The 20,674-nt window shown below is 53.1% G+C and overlaps 1 protein-coding gene across 1 annotated transcript in view; it reads right to left on the bottom strand.

The window, feature by feature from the left end:
* The window catches only part of TMEM132B (transmembrane protein 132B), a 260,442-nt gene extending 246,717 nt beyond the window's left edge, over positions 1–13,725 (bottom strand). Inside the window, exon 1 of the mRNA XM_063351141.1 lies at positions 13,429–13,725. Coding sequence (XP_063207211.1) covers positions 13,429–13,513 — 85 coding nt within the window. The 5' untranslated portion in view covers positions 13,514–13,725. The remainder of the gene's footprint in view (positions 1–13,428) is intronic.
* Positions 13,726–20,674: the final 6,949 nt, after the last annotated feature.

Here is a 20,674-nt window from a genome sequence, read left to right as displayed (position 1 = left end):
GAAAAAAATAATTCATCATAATTAGCTTATAGGAGCTTTCTTGCTGGTTTTGGCTCGCTTGAATGAGATTCTTTACTAGTTAGGGCCCCAATCTGACTTAGAAAGCCTTCAGGCAAAACTCATGTTAATCAAAGATTAACCTGGGTAAAACACTCAGAATTTGGCCAAAACTTTCGAACAATGCGTACATTCACAAGGTATCAACAAGAACCACCAGTAACCTTAACATTATTACTTTTAAGTGTTCCCAGGTGGATGCACTGCCTTCAGCCTTCCAGAAGGACCGAAACACCAGTAACCACCGCACCACAGCATCCACGGCGCCGCAATCGCCGTGCCCTGGGAGCAGGCGGGGTGCAGTGCTCACGCGGGCTCTTCACACAACCGCCGTGGAACTGAGCTCGCTCTGAGCTCGCTCCGGTGCGCTGTACCAGTTGATTCATGGGGAGGCTTTGATGTGCAAATTAATCATTATAACTTTTAATTGAGCTAATGTAAGCATCATATGTTGCTAATTACACAATGCAGGGGGGAAAAAAATATCGCAAATGAATTTAACTGCTTAATCTAATCAGGACAGCAAGTTGTGTTTAAATTACAAATTGTTGTGTAGCAGCAAAGCATCTGCTGCAATTCAGTGGCTCCGGTCCCAAAGCAAAGCCCTGCTGCATCTCAGTGGCGTGCTCCGAGTCCAGCTCCGCATAACACAGCCCCAGACTCCCCAAAACGCCAGACCAAGCCAGCGGCACAGACCCAGGTAGCCGTGACCTTGGTTGGGGACAGCAGGTGCATCCCTCCGTGGGCAGTGGGGACATGCTTAGGGACATGGTTCAGTGGTGGTTTTGGCAGTGTTAGGTTAACGGTTGGACTCGATGATCTCAAAAATCCCCTTCCAACCTACAATTCTACGATTCAATGTCCCCTGCGCCTGCCTTGTAGAAATGCCCGCCCTGAACACCTCTGCCCAGAGACTTCTTGCAACGAGGGGCTTCTTACAGCCACCTTCGAGCTTGACACATTGAACCCCACCGTCTGTAACTCCCCTGGTCACCTGAATGACCGCTCCAACACGTGGAGGCAGAAATCTTTATGATCTTCCCCCAACTCAGTTCCTGCCAATTCACGCAAGCGAGAATCAAGCAGCACCTTTGGAGCCCGTTTCTTCTACGTCCTTAGTGTTAAGGGGAAAGGAAAAATAGGAAATGCATGAAAAAAAATAAAATGAGATTACAAAAAAAACCCAAACCCAACGCTCACAGACTTTGTCATCTGAGGTAGTGCCTGGAGCAAGGTTTTACAACCAAATTAAAATCCCTGAATATTGTGGGTTTTAATGGAGACACTGATATAGCTAAGCAGCTATAGCATGGCAACGCACCTGCATAATGCATCACCTTGAGAATGTATTACCCTGAGATATGTGACGATGACAATGTTCACCGTCCAACTGTACCTGTGGCAAAGAAAAACATCCACTTGCTGATAACTCTGCTGGTAATTAACTAGAGAGTTTCAGGGAGGAAAGAATACCTCTGAAATGTTATGGCAGATACGTGGTATCTAAAAAGCAAAGGCAATCTATGTTTTCTTGTATTATTTTTTAATTCGATACAGCTTCTATTTGTCAAAAGGAGAAAAAAAAAAGCCCCACAGACTCTGAGCACATTAATGTGCTTTAGATTTTGCCAGTTATCCACATTAAAGCCAAAACCTGCAGTATTTATATTTTTTTTTTAAACACCAGGGGGCTGATTGCTGTGAAATGATCTCAGGTTTCTCCCACTAAGTGGACAGATGGATTGCTACTTTTGCAACTTCTCTTTTGCAGCGCTGAATTCGGTTGCTGGCAGCAGTCTCCGGGCCCAGCACTCCCCAGCATCGTTTCTCTCCTTGCACTCACCATCTCCCTTCCCAGCCCGAGGCCGGGGTGCGGGAGAGGCTCTCCGCACGGTGCAAGGACATGCAGGCATCCGCCGAGCCGAAGGGTGCACCTGGCCACGTCGGCACCCCCGGAGCCCCGCAGCCCTCTCGTACACGCACTGGGGGAGAGGGAACGGCACAGGCACACCGGAGCCCCACACATGGATTTTCATGCCAAGGGATATGTTGGTGGTGCTACGGAGAGAAACGCCACCAGCGCTAGCCAGACCAAAAGTGAGATCTCGCCAACATCCCAGTGTTTAAGCTGGAATTTAGAGGGTTCTTCAAGGTATCAAGGAAACAAACACCATTGCTAGATGCAACCTGTCTCCTTATTTTTTAAAAGCGAAACTTTACAAAGCGAAAATTGAAACACTTGCTGCCAAACTTCATCCCTGCTACCCCGATGAACTCAGCGAGCCCCTTTGCAGGAACGGTCGTGAACATTTTGGGTCTCCAGCCAGCAGCCGATCTATTCGCACCCATCATCCTCACAGGCAAAACACAGCTGGTCAGGAGGAGAACCTGGAGGAATCTCCCTGGCGTGCAGGGAAGGGAACTGCTGGTTCAGAAGGTGCTTTTTAGGAACTGTTCCTCTGAGCGGACACTGCCCACTGTTGGGCATCGTCCCGCTGCTCCCCAGGGCCTGCAGTCCCTTTAAGACGAGGATGAGGGACAGGAGGAGGAAACACTCAGTTTGATCCGAGGAAGTAAAAAACCCCATGCAAAGCAAACTCCCAGCCCCAGGAATGACTAAGCACAGAGCCAGGCAAGGCAGCTGCGCAGCGCTCGTTCCCAGATCCACGCTGGCTCTGAAGGTATGCCGTACAGAAAAGCCGTTTCTGGGGAAAAAAAGCTAAACCCAAACCTAAAAACAAGGACCCAATTCTTTAGCAAGCCACATGAACTGCCTGTGAGTGCTGTTTATAAGCATCCCCATCCGTCCGTATCTCCAGCTGATGCATGGATAGGAATATACGGGTCAATAATGGTTTATCTAAAGATATGTGTCAACCCATCTCTCATCCGCTCTCAGAGAAACCTTTTACAATAGCCACTTACTTTAACCCTGAATTATCTGCCTCTGCTCATCTTCAGGGAGAAGCAGCACAGCAGAGAAAGAAGCAGGCAATTCCCTGTGATCTGAAAGCTCACTTTCTAAATCAAATCAATTTTTCTAACGTAATTTGCCTAATCTAAATCACTGACCCATGCATTTTCTCACAATCCTTTGACAAGAGCTGCACCAATTGAAGCAAAGCTAAAACACTTCAACCAGACCAATTCATAGAAGTCTTTAGAGGAATTCTTTCATCGCTGTAATTAATTCTTTAAGTACCACAGTGGGATGCTCTGAATTCAAACCCAGTCCAAGGAGTAATGATTATACTAATGGGAGAAGCTGTGCAGTAAAGAAATGCAAGTGCCCTGCTGAAAGAGATCGTTTTCAATAGGAGACTGCCATTCAGGGAGATAACTGTGTTTTGGAGGTAATAACTCAGATGATGAAGTCCCACAGACGGGAGTCTGGTACGGCAGTTCCCAGACCCCACACACCTAACGGGGCTGAGCATCTTGACGGACACCCATTAGGGCTGGGGCTGCTCCTGCTCTCAGCCCTTCGCTCACGATGGCCAGAGTCCCACCCCGATCGCTGCCTTGGACACGGGTTCACGTGGCCACCCGAAACAGCAGCGACACAGGCTCGATTGAGTCCGGCCGGCTGCAGACCCCCTCCCCACCTGACCTTCAGCCGGCGCTGGGCATCAGCCAGGCTTCAGGAGCAGCCGCGGGAGCTGCAGTCTATCAGCAGCTTTTTAAAGCGCATTTGACCCCAGGCACAGGACGGCCGAGGGCTTTTCGGCCGTGACCAAAGCAAACTGCTCGTGCCAGACAGGGCACGCACAGCCTCGCCAGGGCCCCGCACCTTGCGGGCAAGGCCACTGCATGGGGCGTTCGGCCAGGGGACATGGGGACGCCCGCTGCTGATAAGCACTTGGACTTGGCTTCATTGGCATCGCTTGCTACGGAAGGGCTAACGGGGACCACTGTGCAGCAAGTGAGAAGGTGCGGGGACAGAGAGCCCAGGGGAGTTTGGGAAACCATCTAGAAGTTTGCTGGTTGGTGTAAGAACCAAAGCAACGACTTCTCTTTGACTTTCCCTTTCTGTTAATTGGCTAAATGCAATAAAGCTTTCTAATGCATTTAATGTGTTGGGCTGCAATATGCTCCGAGAAAGGGAGGAAGATATTTTAACTCTGGATGAGCAGGATCTTTTGGTAAGGCATAGCTGAAGGTGCACCCAGGAGCTGATACTTGTCAAAGCCTCTCATCCCCCAGGCCTTACAGCAGACCTCAGTAATCTCATTAGGACATGAGTGGTGTTGCAAATATGGGTTTGTGGTGAAATAAGGTGCGTGACATGGATGTTTGGGGTTTAAAAGGGCACATCTGAAGAAGAGCTCCTCAGTAAAGTCCCTGAAAAGATGTCCCTGATCACCGCGGGCTGCCAGGCTCCATCACACCAGGGAGGCGAGGGGGTGGCACCATGACCTGGGCCCTGCTCTGTAGGACAGAGCCTTTGATTTTAGCAATAAACAACGTTAACTCCGTCTCTTCATTTCTGCTTAAGACTTCCCCTAAGAGTTTTAACAGGGCTGGTGCAAATCAAACTCAGCAAAAGAAACAAGTGTTAATTCAGCCCTGTCCTTTCTACTTGAACTGATGGCGCTCAGTTTTGCAACGCCAACGCTGGGGCAGCCCGGGACAGCCCTGACACCCATCCAGACGCCTCGGCAGCACCAAGGAGGGGAGTCAGAGATGCTGAGCAGCTCACCCACCAAAACAAGCTGAGACACGGCAGAGGACATGGTGCCCAAGCAGAGCTCAGCACACCATGGACACCCGACCGGCCATACCGCCTTGGCAGCCTCCCTCCAAGGTGAGCGTCACTCCTCAAAGAACAGCAGAAAAAAAAAAAAAACCCTGAGCCCAGCTTCACCCAACACCTCCTCTGCCCTCCCCACCAGCAGCGCTTTAGGCACGGGACTGCTGCCCTGGGGACCTTGTGGGGACCACGGGAGAGCACGGACCACGTCTTCAGCGGTGCCCGCTCTCTTCTCTAAAACCTGGTGAGATCTACAGGTGGAAGAATGATGAGTGATTAATATTTGAAAAGAAAAAAAAAGAGCCTTGACTGCAGTAAAATTCATGCTATTTGCTGTTTTTCTCTTGCTTGTTTCTCTTCTTTAATGGAGTTGAGCCTTTTTTGCACCAATACTCATGCTAATAACTTTCAGTGGGCCACTCCTAGGCAAAAGACAGGAAATGAGTAACGGAGCGGCATTTAAAAAAAAAAAAAAAAGGAGGAAACCTTTGTATATTAATTCTCGTAGCTGTCAGAGATGAGGATTTAATAATGTTAGTAACTAAGCTACTCCATTATTTCCAAACACCTTGAAGGAGAATGTCTTAGTGGGAGATGAATTAGATAGTGTGACTGTAACTGCCTTCTGAGTACCTTCAGAGCATAATCTATGGCTCATCACCACATGCATTTCAAGTCCTTGCCCTTTATTCTCCAAATAACCTCCAACTGTAAATGTATTTACATGCCAAGCTCAGCTCCTCCTTTTCACCGTTCCCCACTCGCTGTTTAACCACTTGTCCCTGGTTTACAGATTTGCCTGGGTTGGGTTTTGGAGGGGTGATAAGGATCGGAAGTTGTGGATTCAGGTCATCTAATAAACGACAGAATGAAGCAGAGAAGAAAAAATGTAGGCGGAATACAGGAGAGGTCTAATAGGCTGTGAAACGCTCTGCCAAAGGAAGCGGCAGAAGCCCTGCTGCCTGCATCGCTGAAAGCCAGCCACGCTCAGGAACAGGCTGTGCCGAACAACCGTCGGAGACGGGAAAAGCAGCTTATTCGCCAACTTCTCCAGCTCTAATTCCCATGATTTGGGGATGGCTGAGGCACGCTGGCCTTCGAGCTTGCCCTGACAGAGCTCCGCTGCTTCCAGAGAGCTTTTACCATCCTCTCTAGATGCCTCTGCTGCAACCTTTTAAAAGCCTGTTTCATTGTGCGGGTCTGCATTGTGTCCTTTTTGCGTCCATTGAAAGCCAATCTGCCTTTATCGGTCCTCCACCCCCGACTCTCTAAGTGCCTTTCGAAACCACCAGTGACATTTCAGACCGCCACAGCCCCCCGAGTCAGGGACAGAGGCACCGGGGGCTGACGGCTGTTGTCTCTCAGCACACCAGGTGCTCACACCGGCCAGGGACTTGCCCCACACACCCATTCAAACCAGCACCTTCCAAAAACTCATCTTGGACTTCTTTTTTCAACCAAAAATCTGAGTACCAAAGACAGTCATCAGCTACCGACTATCTGTGGAGTTTCTAATTACTGCTCGTTGCATAGAAACCTGCTCCATCTGCTCAAGGGTTCCCTTTTAGGGTGCACAGACTCTTTTTGGTGTCTTTTTTTCGGTGTCTTTTTTTGGTGCGAATTTCATCGCTTTTTTTTTTTTTTTCTTTGAGCTGCAGCATAAATGTTTGTTTCAAGAGCTGCAGCATCCATTAAACAGCTCTCCTTCCCCATCGTGGCAAAGGTCTCGCTGATAAGCAAAAGCTGTGGCTAATTGACAACACCACCTAAACTGAGATATAAAATAGTCGCGTCTGTCACTCATGCAAACAGCTGGCTTCGGCAGCCCAACTGCTAAATAACGTAAAATGGATCATTTTTCTGACTCGGGGAAGATCCTTTATGAAAGGAATGAACGTCTCTGGTGCTACAGAGCCATGCCCTGATCATTCCCGCATCTTAAAAAATCTAACATTGCCCATAAAATTCATAAGTAACATAAACCCTGTTCCTTCCACTACTCTCCCAATCAGAAAAACCGGATTTAAATCACCTGCTGGCAGGTTTATTACAGGGCCCACAAGCAGATAAGGTCCTGTGCACCAGCCCTCTGCACTTAACGGGAAATAAATCTCTGCTTTGCCATCTGTTTTTGAAATGTTCCCATACAAGCAAAACAAAAAAACCCCAAAGATATCTGCACCTCTAATTTAATCTTCTGAAGGATTTTATTTCCCGGGTAATAAGGATGACACTTGCCCCCTCTCTAGCAGAAATGCGTTTCTTCTCCAGGTCGATTCCCCCAGGAGCTCCCTCAGCCCGTGACCAAACTCTCCCAAAGTTGTGTATTTAGGGCACCCAAAATGTACGGATAAATGGGCTCAGAATAGGGACAACTGCTTGGCTGGATGCACCATCTCCCACACCACCCATGGGCTGGTCCTGGTGGGAATGCCGTCTTGGAGGCCCCTTGAGCCCCTTGGCTTGGCCAAAATAAGGATTTTGGTCCCTGCTTCTCCATTTTGTCCCAGTTTGAATTGCACCAGTGGGGTTTTTCCAGCATTTCTTTCCATCCAGGGCAGCTCTGTGACACTATCATAGATGTCACGCTAGAGCTGCCTAACTTGGGTGGCTTTACACCATCCCCTCCCCGTAACCACACCTCTGGTCCCTGCGCTGCCTTTAACCCGAGGGCAACACGATGCCCTGGGGCAGGAGGACGTGGCCATGCAACAGCAGAGCCCCGAGCACCTTCTCCCCAAGATTTAGCACCTTTGTCACTAGAAGACCATTTTTCTGCTGTTGCAGGTCTCTTCCTCCACCATGGGGGAAGCAATGGGGCAGAGCGGCTCTCGAGGACCAGTTGGCGAGATGAGCAGAGCTGGTTTACACAGTTTCCAATTAGTCTACTCAGCAAACGGCAGCCTCGTGGAAACCCCTCTGCTCCTGGCTGTCTCTCGTCCCCTCAGGGCACGCCCTTGCTTCACCCCCGACTACCATTATCACCAAAAAAAAAATCAGAAAAAACAGAGTTAAAATCAAATGCTACACTTCATTTTTCTCTCCTCGCCTGAAGTTGTGAGAGACAAGATAGGACGTAATCGCCACTTTTAAAATCATCTCCTATGACAGGCAAATTGATCAAGTAGGGAGGCTGGGCCGCTTTTGAACTTGAACAAACTGATTTTCCGTGAAAGATGGTGTTTACATTGCCTCTCAATAGCCTGCTGAAATATGCATACCTCTTGCCATTTCATCACCAAAATTTGGGAAGAAAGAGTGTTTTAAAAAAAAAAAAAAAGAAAAAGAAAAAAGGAAAAAAGAAAGCGCGCTCGGATCTGGAGCACATCATAAATTCATGAAGCTTTCTGAATGCTGTCAGAAACAAACACGTTTATGTAAACAAAGAAAAGCTGAAAGTGCGCTGCAAGAGAATTTTTGGATAGCGTGGAGAGCGTTAGTATTTACAATGCACCTGAGACTGAAGTCCATCGTGCAAGGTACTGCGCAAACAGCGAAGTCCTTCCACGTTGAATTTACCCACCGCAGACACCCCGAGCAGCACTCGCGCTACCTCCCGCTGCAGCACCCTGCCTCGCGGAGGGGAACGGAAATACCCAGGGACAGCCAGACACCGAGTGACCCCCATCAAGTTATCTCAGAGGACTTCTTTGCTTGTGATTTCTGCCTGCCCATCCTCACATGGGAACGGCTTCCTCTGAAATGCCAGCTGGGAAACTCCCGACAGCGTGAAACCCAAGCATCTTCCACGCCACATAGAGCGCCACACGGCAACTCGCGCTCCCCAGCCTCCGTGGCGCTTAACGCGAGAGGATTTGACGGCAGTCGGGAAAGCATCTCCAATACCACCACGTGCCAGCACATCAGCTGAGCCAGCGACAGGGGTAAGTGCTAATGCTACGCCCACAAATCAAGTCACCGCTTGTCATTAACAAACATTAGTTACATTTAGGTGGGGGGGAGAAGGGGGCAATTCAAGTTCAGTGCGTGTAATTTGTTCAGCTGACAGCGTTTATTTCAGTGGGATGGCTCCTCATTCAGTGGGATTTTTCTTAAGGCCAGAAGATTTTAGTTCCGCTTGCTTCCCGCGGGAGGCTGGAGATTGCCACCTCCCCCTTGCTCCCCGGTCACACCTCCGAGACAGGACACATTTGCAGCCACCCACATGAGCAAGATGCATCGCCCGGCGAAGCCACCTCTCCATCGCGGCAAAACTCATGCTTCTTACCAACCTCAACCACTGCGGTCGGGAAGAGCAGCACCATGAGCTGTCACAGCCCAACGCTACGAGCGATGACACCCTTCGCTTCCTCCACCTTTCAGCAAAGGGACCTCCTGGGGTGGCTGCCAGCATGGGTCCCCTGAGCAGCCTGGCTTCAAGTCACATTTCTGAGGAGCTACGGAGAAGGGCAGGAGGACCCCAACTCAGTGTGGGGTCACCAGGGTGAAAAACTCCATCCCATAGGCACCAATGGCAAAACCCTATGGAGCCTAAAACTCGGCACAGCCCAAATCCCTGCCCTGCTCCGGGTGCGCGGACTCGTCTCTCCAGGCTCTTCGAAACAAGGGAGTCCTCGCCCAGAGATGCTGTGGACATCAGACATCTGCCTGGGCTCAAAAAGCAACCAAAATCCATGACGGCTAACGCCTCACAGCAATTAAATAAACGGATGCCATCTCTGGCTCAGGAATGCATCCCTGATCCAAAAATCCTGTCTGAGACACAAACCGTGTCCTGGTCCTGGCAACCCTCTGCTCTGACCTCCTGCAGCCGCTCCTGGGCTCGTACCTTCCTCTCCACGCTGAGCTGCTTTAAACATGGAGATAATTGGACTTGAAGTGAGAGTCTTGGAGCACCTATGATTCCCAGTAATAAAATACAGCAAATTAATTGCACTTTATTGATATTTTTGTTTTAAAACGTAACTATTTTGGCATTCAGACCTCAAGAGACTCTATTGATCAGCCAAAGAGTCAGTTGTCAGTGAACAGAGCTTTGCGACCAAGCCTGACAAACTGACGAAAATAATCAAAAACCCAAACAGTGAGTGATGTTGACTTCCCCATTTCAAATATACAAAGGAGGCTGTGGCATCAGTGACAGGAGATTTTTTTGAAGTGAAAAATGCTGCGGGGGGCAAGTCACACAGTTGCCTCCTACATTCCCCGCGAGCCCAACACTGATCACAGCAGCGAGGCATAAATCCAGAGCAGCTTCACCGATTTCAGAGGAGCTGCTCTAGATTTATAGTCATGGGAAGTAAAATCAGAATATCTGAAATATATTGCTGTAATGGATGACGGAGCAAGAGGCACTATAATAATTTCAGGCTTCGCCCCCCACCTCGCTGTCCCCCAAATCACATCGGTTTGGATGGTCAGCGCATAAAACGTTGCACTACTGTGGGGAAAATAACCTACATTTCAACCGTTTGTGTGATCACATTCTGCAAATCTATTGTACAGTAGATAATACAGATCTTTCATTTTTGTTCCTGAAGAACCTCTGCATAAGAAGTGCCTCCATATTACGTAGAGTGACACAGGGACACATAATAAAATGAGCATAATGTCTCTCCACCCACACCTCCCTGGAGCCAGCGTCTAAAAGCAACTCACAGGTCCTTCCTCACGCACAGATCCCCACAGCCCAAGTGCGTTCCACAGGGGCTGAAGTGGCGGGTTCCTTCGATATGCTTTGCCTGCCCTGGCCCCCCCCGCCCGCCCTCAGCAGCCAGCCCCGCGTTCCCACGCCTGCTCCAGGGTGCCCAGCGCTGGCCGGGCGCGAGGCAGGGGAACGAGCCGGTGAGATGGCAGCAGGCAGGAAAACAAAATATCCAGGTAATTCATCCAGGTCATTCACAGCATACCTATTCATATAACCTCGGAGACAGCTCCGCCGCCGCCAGCGAGGACGGCGGCCAAAACCCCTGCCTAGATGCCAGCAACAAACGGGGGCCTGCTGCCAGCAAGAGACATCCTCGAGCTTGGCGTGAGCGGCCTTCGGCTGCCAAACACACACGCACACCCTCTGCTCGCAGCCGCACGCACGCCAGCAGCCGGGCCGCCAGAGACCCGGGGACAGGAGAGTGATCTCTTAATTGGACCTTCACAAAGCTATTTAGGGGACCTGCCTGACAGGCGAGCAAATGCCACCCGCTTTGAAGAGACTGGAGGAACTCAGCCTGCTGCGCCTCCGGTCCCCGAAACACAGCCTGCCCAGAGCCCGCCCTGGCAAGGGGGAAGGGAGCGAAGGCAAATAAATAGAGAAAAATGGCAAGTGCCCAACGCGACCGTCTGTGTGAGCTGGGAGCTTTGCAGAGATGGCAGCACCGCGGCATGACTCATGCAGGTGTCTCTCCCGTCTGCAACAACCCAAACCAAGATGTGGTTCATTAACCCCTGTAACCCAGAGGAGAAAAGCGACTTGGGGCACAGCGAGCCACAGGAAGGTCAGCAGAGCCCCAGAGAGGGGCATTCCCAGGCGCTGCCACCACTTGCCTCTTTCGGAAGAGATTTCCCCAGATCCCAAACCCCCCTCTCCACACACAGAGGTTGCTGCGGTCCACGCCAAGGGTGGGACAGGGCAGGGGCAGCGCTCCGCTAGGAATGCAAAGGGATGCTACAGCCTAAATGAGGAGAAAGAGGCGCAGGCTGGGGACGGATTCGTTATTCACAGCTTGAGCTGAAAGCGCCCGGCGAGTTTCTAACGCGCATGTTGTGCAGGGAGGCATTCAGAGAGCAGGGGAGGGACGGGTACGACGGTAGGTTTGCAGCCACAAACTGTTTCAAAGTGGGTTTCCATATGTTTAAGCACTCAGAGCGCTGGAAGAATTACACCCACAGCCCTCTCTCACCATGGTAGCTACCCACACAGGAGGAGACGGGAGGGGGGGAATATCAAAGAAAAGATTATCATTAATGTGTCAAAGCAATAAAAATAAAAAAAGAAAAAAAAAACACAGAAAACCTGCTCCTTTGCTGCTCTTAACTCTCCCCAAATAAAAGGAGAGCTTCAGGGAGCACAGGGCGTCGTGCTGGCAGCTGAAAACCATCGCTCCGCCGGGGCAGCGCTGACCGCAGGCAGCTCGTGCCCTGCATGCCGTGCTCAGTGCCCCACTCCCCGCACCCCACTTTCTGTGCCCTGCACCCCAAACCTCACACCCCACACTGCGCCCCACTCCCCATGTACTGCTCAACAGGATCTCCAAGTGCCCCCGTGGTTGCACGCCCCCCAGGGCAAGGAGGGAGATGGAGGGCAGGGGCAGGCAGTGCTTTTTAGGGTAAGCAGAGCAAGGACCCCCTTCTGTCCATCCTGTCTGCGTGTCCCCATGACTGATGCTTCTTTCCTCACAAATTGTTCCCACTGTTCCTGCAGGGACCTTTCCTGAAACGCTTCCCTACCACAAGGCATTCCCTGTGCCTTCCCCAGGAACGACAACTGCTGCTTTTACCCCTCCCACGGATCACTCCTTTTTCACCTAAAATCCTTGCATTTTGGCATATATCTGAAGCCTCGGTGAAGTTTCCCCAACAGCCCAGACTCTGTGCTATGGCCAAATGCAAGCATCATCCCGAGCAGCAGTAAAGGCAAACGAATCGCTGAGCAACTTCAGCACCGATGCACCTTAATTAATTTGCTTTTAAGAACCCCTATTTATTAAGAACAACATCTGCCAGGGAGCTCACACGAGCAAGAGGAGAAAAACGTGCCAGGAGAGAAGTCCTGCAAAAGACTTTCCCAGGGGCAACGCTCCGTCTTGCCACCCTGGGGGTGAACATTTCCTCGGCAAACACCCGCAACCGGGACCCAAAAGGCTGCTCCCGAGTTCAGCTGGGGGAAAAAGAAGAAAAATAAAAGGAAAAAAAAGCAGAGATGCTCCACGCCACGCTCTCTCAAGCCGCAGGCGTGCTGCCTGGCAGCTGGGCGCGATTAGGAAATCCCACCTCAGCTCACCTAAGGGCCTGACCCTGCTCCCCACCAGCCGATGGAAACCCACCCTGCTTAAAATTAAGCGCAGGAAAGGCGGCCCAAGCGTTATTTTACGGAAGAGATTTAACTCCTGTCCACCTTTCCCCCCCGCCCACCCGAGGGCAGCCAGGGGTGGCGAGGAGCAGCGCGGGGTCGGGAGCCCCGTGGGAAGCCCCAGCCCCGCGACCCTTCCCCGGCCCCCAACTCCCCGGGAAGCCCAAACTTTTCCTTTTTTCCCCCCAGCCCGGCAGCGGCCGGAGCCGCGGGGCAGCCCCCGCGGCAGGGAGCCGGGAGCCCGCGACACGCGTGGGGGGACAGGCAGGGAGGCGACTTGTGGACGCAGCGGGGGGGAAGGGGGGGGGGGGGCTGCCGCGGTGGCGATGGATGGGGACAACTTTGCGCGCCAAAGGGAGGTGGATGTGCGTGTTTCCCGTCCGCGGGCGCGCAGGGCAGCGCGGAGCGCCCGGTCTTTGGGGGGCGGAGGGGGGGCCCGCCGCCCTCCGCGGCCACGTCGGCGGGAGGGCTGGGAAGAAACAGCTATAAAGTAAAAACGAGAGGGGATAAACAGAACCAAAAAAAAAAAAAGAGATTTAAAAATAAAATAATAACGGCCAGGGGGTCGGGGCGGCGCGGCGGCACTGGGGGTTACCTCGGCACAGGAGCAGCAGCGGCGCCAGGAGCAGCGCGGGGCCCCGGGCGAGCATCCTCTTTGTTCCATGCCCAGAAGTAGTCATGGTGCTGATTTATTTGGAGAGGGGCGGCTTAACGGGGCGGGGGGGGGGGGGCGCTGGGGGTGTCGCGGCGGAGCCGCTAACCACTCCCCCCGCGCCTGCCCGCTCCCCTCCGCTGCGCGGCTCCCTCCGTCCGGCGGCGGGGCCGGGCGCCCCGCGGAGGAGGGGGTGGTGGGGGGGGGTGTCCCCACCGGCCCCCCGCTCACCGCCGCCCCCGCCGCATCGCCGCCCCGGGGCGGGCGGGCGGGGGGGGGCAGCCGGTGCCGCCCCCGCCCGCCGCGGCGGCGGCAGCAGCAGCAGCAGCGCTCCCCCGGGGCAGGCGGGCGCTGTGCCGGGGGCTGCGGCGGCGCGGACGGACGGACGGACGGACGAACGAACGAACGAACGAACGAGCCGGGGCTGGGCCGGGCGGGGGCGGCGCCGCCGGGCTCACCTGCGGGGGGGGTCGGGGTGGTGGGGGGCTGCGGTGCCCCGGGCCACCGCCGCCCGGACACACGACTCTCGGGGGGAATGGAGGGGTGAGGGGCAGAGAAGCGCCGTGTGCCGTTTCCTGCACGACCCCCCCCCCCCCCCCTTGTTGGCGGCCCGGAGAAGTTTCTCGCCCGCGGTGGGTTGGGACCCGCCCGAGGCCGGGGCGCCCCGGGGCCGGGCCGGCACCCCCGAGCCGGGGGAGGCGGCGGGGCGGGCGGGGGGGGATCCCTCGGCGGCCGCCGAGCGCCGGGAAGAGCACGGCTCCCCCCTCGTGGCCGCCGCCGTCAGTGCGCGGAGCCGACGGCAGCGGGGGTGGGGGGGCAGAGGGCTGGGGGCGGGGGACATCGGGGGCTGCAGGGAGCTGGGGGCGGAGGGGGGACACCGGGGGCTGCAGGGAGCTGGGGGAGAACATCGGAGCGACGAGAAGGCTGGGGGCGGGGGGGCAGAGCTGGGTGCTGGGGGGTGCAAAGGTGAGCACAGGGGTGGGCACAGGGCATCCAAAAAGGCGCACAAAGGGGTGTACAAAAAGGTTTGCGGAGGGGCATCCCGAGGCGGGTGTGAAGGGATGCAGACGGGAGGCTGCCCAGGGCACCCACAGGAGTGCGGTGGGGGGGAGATGAGGGGCACAGGGGTCAAGGAGACAGGTGAGCTGCATTCCCCTGCCCCCGGTGTGGGTTGCGTTAAGTGGTGCTTTAATTACGAAGCCAAGTGCTGCCCGTCATGTGTACACCTCTACCCTTGAATCCAGAAATAACCCACAGCTGGAACCAATATTTCACTGAAAATAAACTCAGCCCTTTAAAGCTGGGAGTTGTTACCGTGATGGCAATAAAAACAGCGAGGTAGGGAAAGAAAAGGAGAGGAAAAACTAAAAAACCATCCCCTTGGGTTCCTCTGCAGTTTTGCAAACATGTCTCTGAGTTTGATTTTTTTTCCCTCCCTGCATAAACAAGCTTTTATGTAGTACTTGCTGTAATCTTGTTTGTCTCCATAACCACTCCTATGAATGTCATAAAAAATTTAAGTCTAATATTTTACCACTCCACACAAACAGAAATGTGAATAAATCCTTATCTCCCATGTAGGGAAAAGTATGGTGGCATGAGAGTCAGGCACAGAGAAATCAAACTCGGGAGGGGGAACTTGGTCCACACGGGTGAAAAAAAAGCCCACGAGAATGCAAAGATTTTGTTTCCTCAAAGAAGGGAAAACTAATAAAAAAAGAGCTGCGGTAATGAAGATCATCTTGCTGTCTGCTCTTGGTACTTGATATAATAAAATAGAACATGAACATTTAGCTGCTAGCAGAACTTGATGATCCAAAATAAGTTAATTATGTACTTTTGATGTCCCCGTTTCTTTCGGGGGGAAACACTGGGCTGCCCCTGCCCTCGGCGGGCTGCTGTGAGCCCGCATGCAGCGCACCCACAGGCACGGGGTCCTGCCGGCTGCGGGCACCCATCTGAAACGTCTCCTGCTCTGCTTCGCTTTGGCTAAAACTGCGGAGCCCGAGGAATGCCGGGCCTGTTTCTGGGTGTTTGGGGAAGCTCCCCGTGGGCCAAGCGCTGCTAAACACCGCAGGTCTCTTTGCAGGTTTGTGGCACCGTGAAAGAAGGGTGCCCAGGGGGGTGGGAAGGCGAAGGGCATCCCAAGGGTGTGCACAGGGGACTGCAAAGGGCAGCCAAAACCCTCCACGAGCTTCTCCCTGCCCTTGCGTGCTCGGGGGCAGCGGCTCAGGGAGGTGGGGGGGTTACAGGTGCCCAGGCCTGTGCGCGGGCATGGGTCAGTAGAGACATCTCTCCCCTGTGGCTCAAAACCAGAGAGAACCCCCAGCTGGGATACCCTGGGCCAGCGCCTTCTCCTGTCCCCTTCGCTTGGCCTGTGCACAGCCTCGACCACGACCTCACCTTTATGGCAGCACTGGAGAGCATTTAGACTTTATTCCAGCGCTGCTACGCATTTTTAAGTGTGATTTTATAACCAACCTTTGAAAGAAAATCCAAAGTGAGAAGTTTTGCAGCCTGAAAAAGTGCCGACAAGGGATCCGTCCTACCCACATAGATCCAGGTGCATTGGCCGAGAGGCGCTCGGCCCCAATCCTGTTGGCTGCAGTCAGGACAAGTCCGGTTAAGACCTTTCCAAACCTGTGCTTAAGATGAATATTAAAGCTGTACTGATTCATCATGTGCCTCTCAGCCAAATAAAACAGTAAGATCCTCTCCCTCCTCTACAAAATGCTTTAATGCTTTTATTGTCTTTTAATGAAGGTTAATGTCATTCAGGTGAAAATGAACTGGAAACAAATGTTGGGTGATGTCTACAGATGAAGGTGGTTGCTCTGGCATTGCCCTCTCTCCTCTTCCTGCAGGTTTGCTTGTTTGTGTTGCAAGAAACAAACCATAACAAAATAAAATACAAACAATAATAAACTCTTCTGAAGGTTTTGCCACTGAACACTAGGGACTGTGTACAAACAAACAGGTGAAAACAGAAGTTATCACAGAGAAAGGGTGTCGGAATTAGAGGTTTTCCAGCACAGAAAGCACGGTGCGGGACGAGCCCAGGGCAGAGGAGCTGCTCCCATCAGGGGGGCTGCTGGGGGCTGCTGTGGGTGTTTCAGTGGGGGGGATAAAGCCCCCGGAGAATCTATCTGATCACTAACCATAAGGGCAACCGGGATTTATTTCCCTCGCTGAGTTTAAAAGAGGAGGTGGGAGAAACCAGAAGGCGATCGCTGGGGAATACAAAAAGCATAAGGAAGGATTGCAAAGGGATCAACAAAACCAATGGTGAGTGCTGATGAAGCGCAGCTTCCTCATCAAAGCAACAGGACAATAAATGCTCATTGACTGAGTTTGCACAATTCAGCGGAGCTTCTGGTTTCTGTATCAGCCGCTGAGCCGTTCCCAAGCTCCTTAGCTGGCTTACAGCGTGGCTTGTCTTTTCCCATCTTCTTCTGGTGAGAGAGCAGCAAAAGCCAAGCAAGGAGATGCCGCCGAGACAGCCGAGCCGCCCGGAGCCTGTCGGTGCCATAATCTGGGTCTCCCATATGCGATCCTCAAAATAATTCTTTTCCCAAAAGGAGATTTTCTTTTAAGTTATTCTGGTAGGATGTTGCTATACTTTCTTTGTGCCGGCGTGATTTTGCACACAGAGGTAACCTGTGTTATGGAAGACTTGAAAGACTTCGCAGCATTACGGAAAGCTGTTGGTTTTTTACATCACTCAAATGTCAAAAGACCGAAGGTTTCGGGAGCGCCCTTAGGTAAACAGTGAGGACGAGAGTTTTAAAGATGTCTTAGCAGATCAGGAGGCAAAAACTCATCTGGGAGATAAAGAGAGGTAAGGTTGGAGGCCAGATCCTGAGTTGTGTTTAGACACTTATTTCCTGGAGGGAACAAGGAGCCCGAGTACCCCCGGGGCTCTGTACGGCACACGGGGGATTGCAGAAATGCCATTGCTTGGGATAAATTTGACTCTCGTGGTCACCACAGACTCAAAGCAGGCTGACAAGGAAACCCTTCTCTGGGAAGGCTGGGGGTCCCTCCCTCTCAGTGCTGGGCAGTGGGACCTCCCCATCCTCATAGAGTGGTTTGGGTTGGAAGGGACCTTAAAGCCCACCCAGTGCCACCCCCTGCCCTGGGCCGGGACACCTCCCACCAGCCCAGGCTGCTCCAAGCCCCGTCCAACCTGGCCTTGAACCCCTCCAGGGATGGGGCAGCCACAGCTTCTCTGGGCAGCCTGGCCCAGGGGCTCACCACCCTCACAGCAAAGAATTTAATCTCATCCGAACGCCCGGCACGGTGGTACTGCCACCCCACTGGGGTGAAACCCTGGGGTGACACCTGCTCCAGGCTCGAGACCCGGCCGGTGGCCATCACTCCTGCTGCCCTGCGCAGCTGGACTTGAGGGCAGGGGAGGGAGGATCTGCAGCGAAGGATCTGCAACATTACCCTCAGAATCGGAGCGATATCTGGTAAGGGGGGGCAGAAGTTGAATATTCTCTTATCCCAGCTTTTTCTCTGCCAGTGTTTAACAATGATGGGAAAGAATTACGTTTAGTTACCCTTTAAGGTGTGTAGCAGTATTTGAAAGCTCCCCATAGCTTTTATCACTTCGTACCCTTGTGGCCAAGCTCATTAGATCAGCATTTATAATAAAAGTCTGCCAGACCTAAAACCAGCTCGGTGATTCCAAAAAAAAAACAACCGCAACCCTGATTTGTCCTAAAACTGCTGTTCTGGGGATCACTAAAGCAGCTTGTGAATCCAGGTCTGCAAAGGATTTTGGCTGGGGGAAGAAAATGGTAACATCTAAATATCTTTGGTGCTTTTGAACGGAATATTTTGATTTTGTATGTTGAGCAGCCTTTGGAAATCAACCTTAGGTATTTATTTAGTTTTAAGTACAAAGGAGGAGATAACAGGAAAGCAAAACACTTTCTTCCCAGCTGGACAAGTCATGTCCCGCGGTGCGCTGTGAAATCAGAGGGGCTGCATTCGTCCGGGCATCAGGTGCCTCTAAAACAAGGAAAACTGTGAGCGGCTCTGGAAAAAGGCAATAAAAGCAGATCCCGTCTGCGGTGCGGGGAGCGTCGGTGCCATGACCTGCGGTAAGGTCCCCTGGCAGCCGGCGAGCCCGGCTCCGTGGCTGTCCCCAGGGGACTGCCCTGACCCACAGGGCAAGATTGGGAAGAAACTGTTATTTTAGCTGGTGGATTTGCAGCTACCGAAACCCGCCGTCCGCTGCCCGAGGGGTGGGAAGAGGCTTTGACGTGACTGGGATGAAAGTTGCTCCTGTTTTAGCATCTCCTCCTTTGAGGGATCGGAGCTTGCAGTCAAATGAGGGCACCTTGTCCTATAGCTCGTATGGGGCTTCAGATTTAGCTCTGGGAGAGAAACCGCAGCAATGAAGAGAAGCAAAACTCGGTCCCCATGGACATCCCCACGGATGTCCCCATGGCCCTGCGGCCATCGCAGCGAGCGGTGCGGCACGCTGTGAGAGCCCAGCGCCACGGTACTCGGGGCAGGGATGCCGGGTGGGAACGTGAAATGCTGCCCCCAGTCTGCTCAACCTCGGCTATTAATCGGCACCACTGGGAGCTGCAAATCAGCCGGCTGGTTTTCTTGCAAGAAGGCGCCCGAGTGCTGCGTGCAGAGAGCAGACAGCCAGAAACTCTGCCAGTGCTGCCATCTGGATCCCTGAGAAAGCCTGGTTCATTTAGAGCATCATTAAGGCGTGCTGTCCCATCAAACCATGTCTGCCGACTGCTTGCTTGCAAGTTGCAAGAAAGAGTGTTAGCTCCAGGTCAGAGAAAACCCATATTTTGCAAAAATATAATTGCATCCATTTTGCAATGTTGGAAAACACTGGGGTAATGAATCCGTGGTCTGTAGGACTGAGGCCGGTACGTCGCTGGTGGCCGCTGGTATAGAAGTTACTGCCAGCAGCCTTGGGATGCCCTGTACCTGCTCCGTAGGTCGTTGCACTCTACCTAGAGCAGATCCCCAGCATCACAGTCCCCATTTTACAGGTGAAGGGCATCGGCATTACTATTTAGGGCTACTTTGAAGAATTCCAAGCCCCATGAGCTGTCCTTCCCCCTCTACAGGAACTTCACCACCTGCACCACAGCTTGTGTCGTGGCACCCCCGATACAAAAAATGGGGTCCTCTGAGGATGTCCCCTCTCTGGTCACCGGCATCGGACGCATTGGGGGAAACCAAAGGGCCAAGGGTGGAGAAGGAGCCGCCGCTCGCCTGGCAGCGTGGGGCCGGTGAGTCACGGAGGTGAGTGATTCACCCAGCGTCACGCAGGGAACCTGTGAGCAAGGCAGGAACTGAATCAGGGGTGGGTTGTTTCGGGTTTTTTTGCTTTTCATCATCTTGTCTCTCTCGTTATCCTGAAAGCCTCTTCCCAGAGGTGGAGGGGGCTTTGCTTGCCAGAAGGGAGCGGGTTAATGACTCCCAGGGGGAAAATCACGGAGCGGTGGGAATTGCGGTGCCCCGCTGCAGCCGAGCACCTGCAGAGACTAAAAGGTGATGAATTGCCGTAATTTCTGCTCCCTCCTTTACCTGTGTTTAATTAAATTGGTTTAAGACAGGTCTGAGCGGGAGACTGACTGATTTCTCTCTGTGTAATTTAAAACACCTGTACGGGCCGGGGGCGGGGGATGCTTGGCAAAACCCGTGTATCCGTGTGCCAGGTTGAAATGCCCGGGTCTGGCAGCTGCGAGCGACCGGCCAAGACCCCCCAGCTCCACACCACCAGCAAAGGGGACAGGGCTTGGGCACCCGGTCCCTGGCCCCACCACGACGTCTCCTCTTTTCCCCTGGTTGAGGAAGCACTGGAGAGGGCGAAGGCAGGATCAGACCCAGAGAAATGGCCTCTTTATTTATGGCAAGAAAGGGGCTTTGCTCCTGCGACTCTGCGAGCTCGGAGGGCTGGGGAGGGAGCACAGGAGGGTTCTCAGCATGGCTGAGCCTGTGCCGGGGGCCAGGAGGGTGCCAGATGGAGCGGGACCACGGTTGATCCTGCACCCCAGGTAGTGGGGAGCACAAAAGGGCTGGGGGACGAGTGTTCATCGTCCCTCGGGCTCCAGCCAGAAATGCTCAAAGGACGGAGCGCAAAATCCCCTGCCTCCACCAAGTCAAGCTCACACAGTCACGGGGAGCTCACAGGAGCCTGGGAGCT

Source organism: Chroicocephalus ridibundus, chromosome 13 (genome assembly GCF_963924245.1).
Source record: "Chroicocephalus ridibundus chromosome 13, bChrRid1.1, whole genome shotgun sequence".
Classification (NCBI taxonomy): Eukaryota; Metazoa; Chordata; class Aves; order Charadriiformes; family Laridae; genus Chroicocephalus; species Chroicocephalus ridibundus.
Note: the sequence above shows the minus strand (reverse complement) of the source record. Positions and strands in the feature narration are given on the sequence as shown.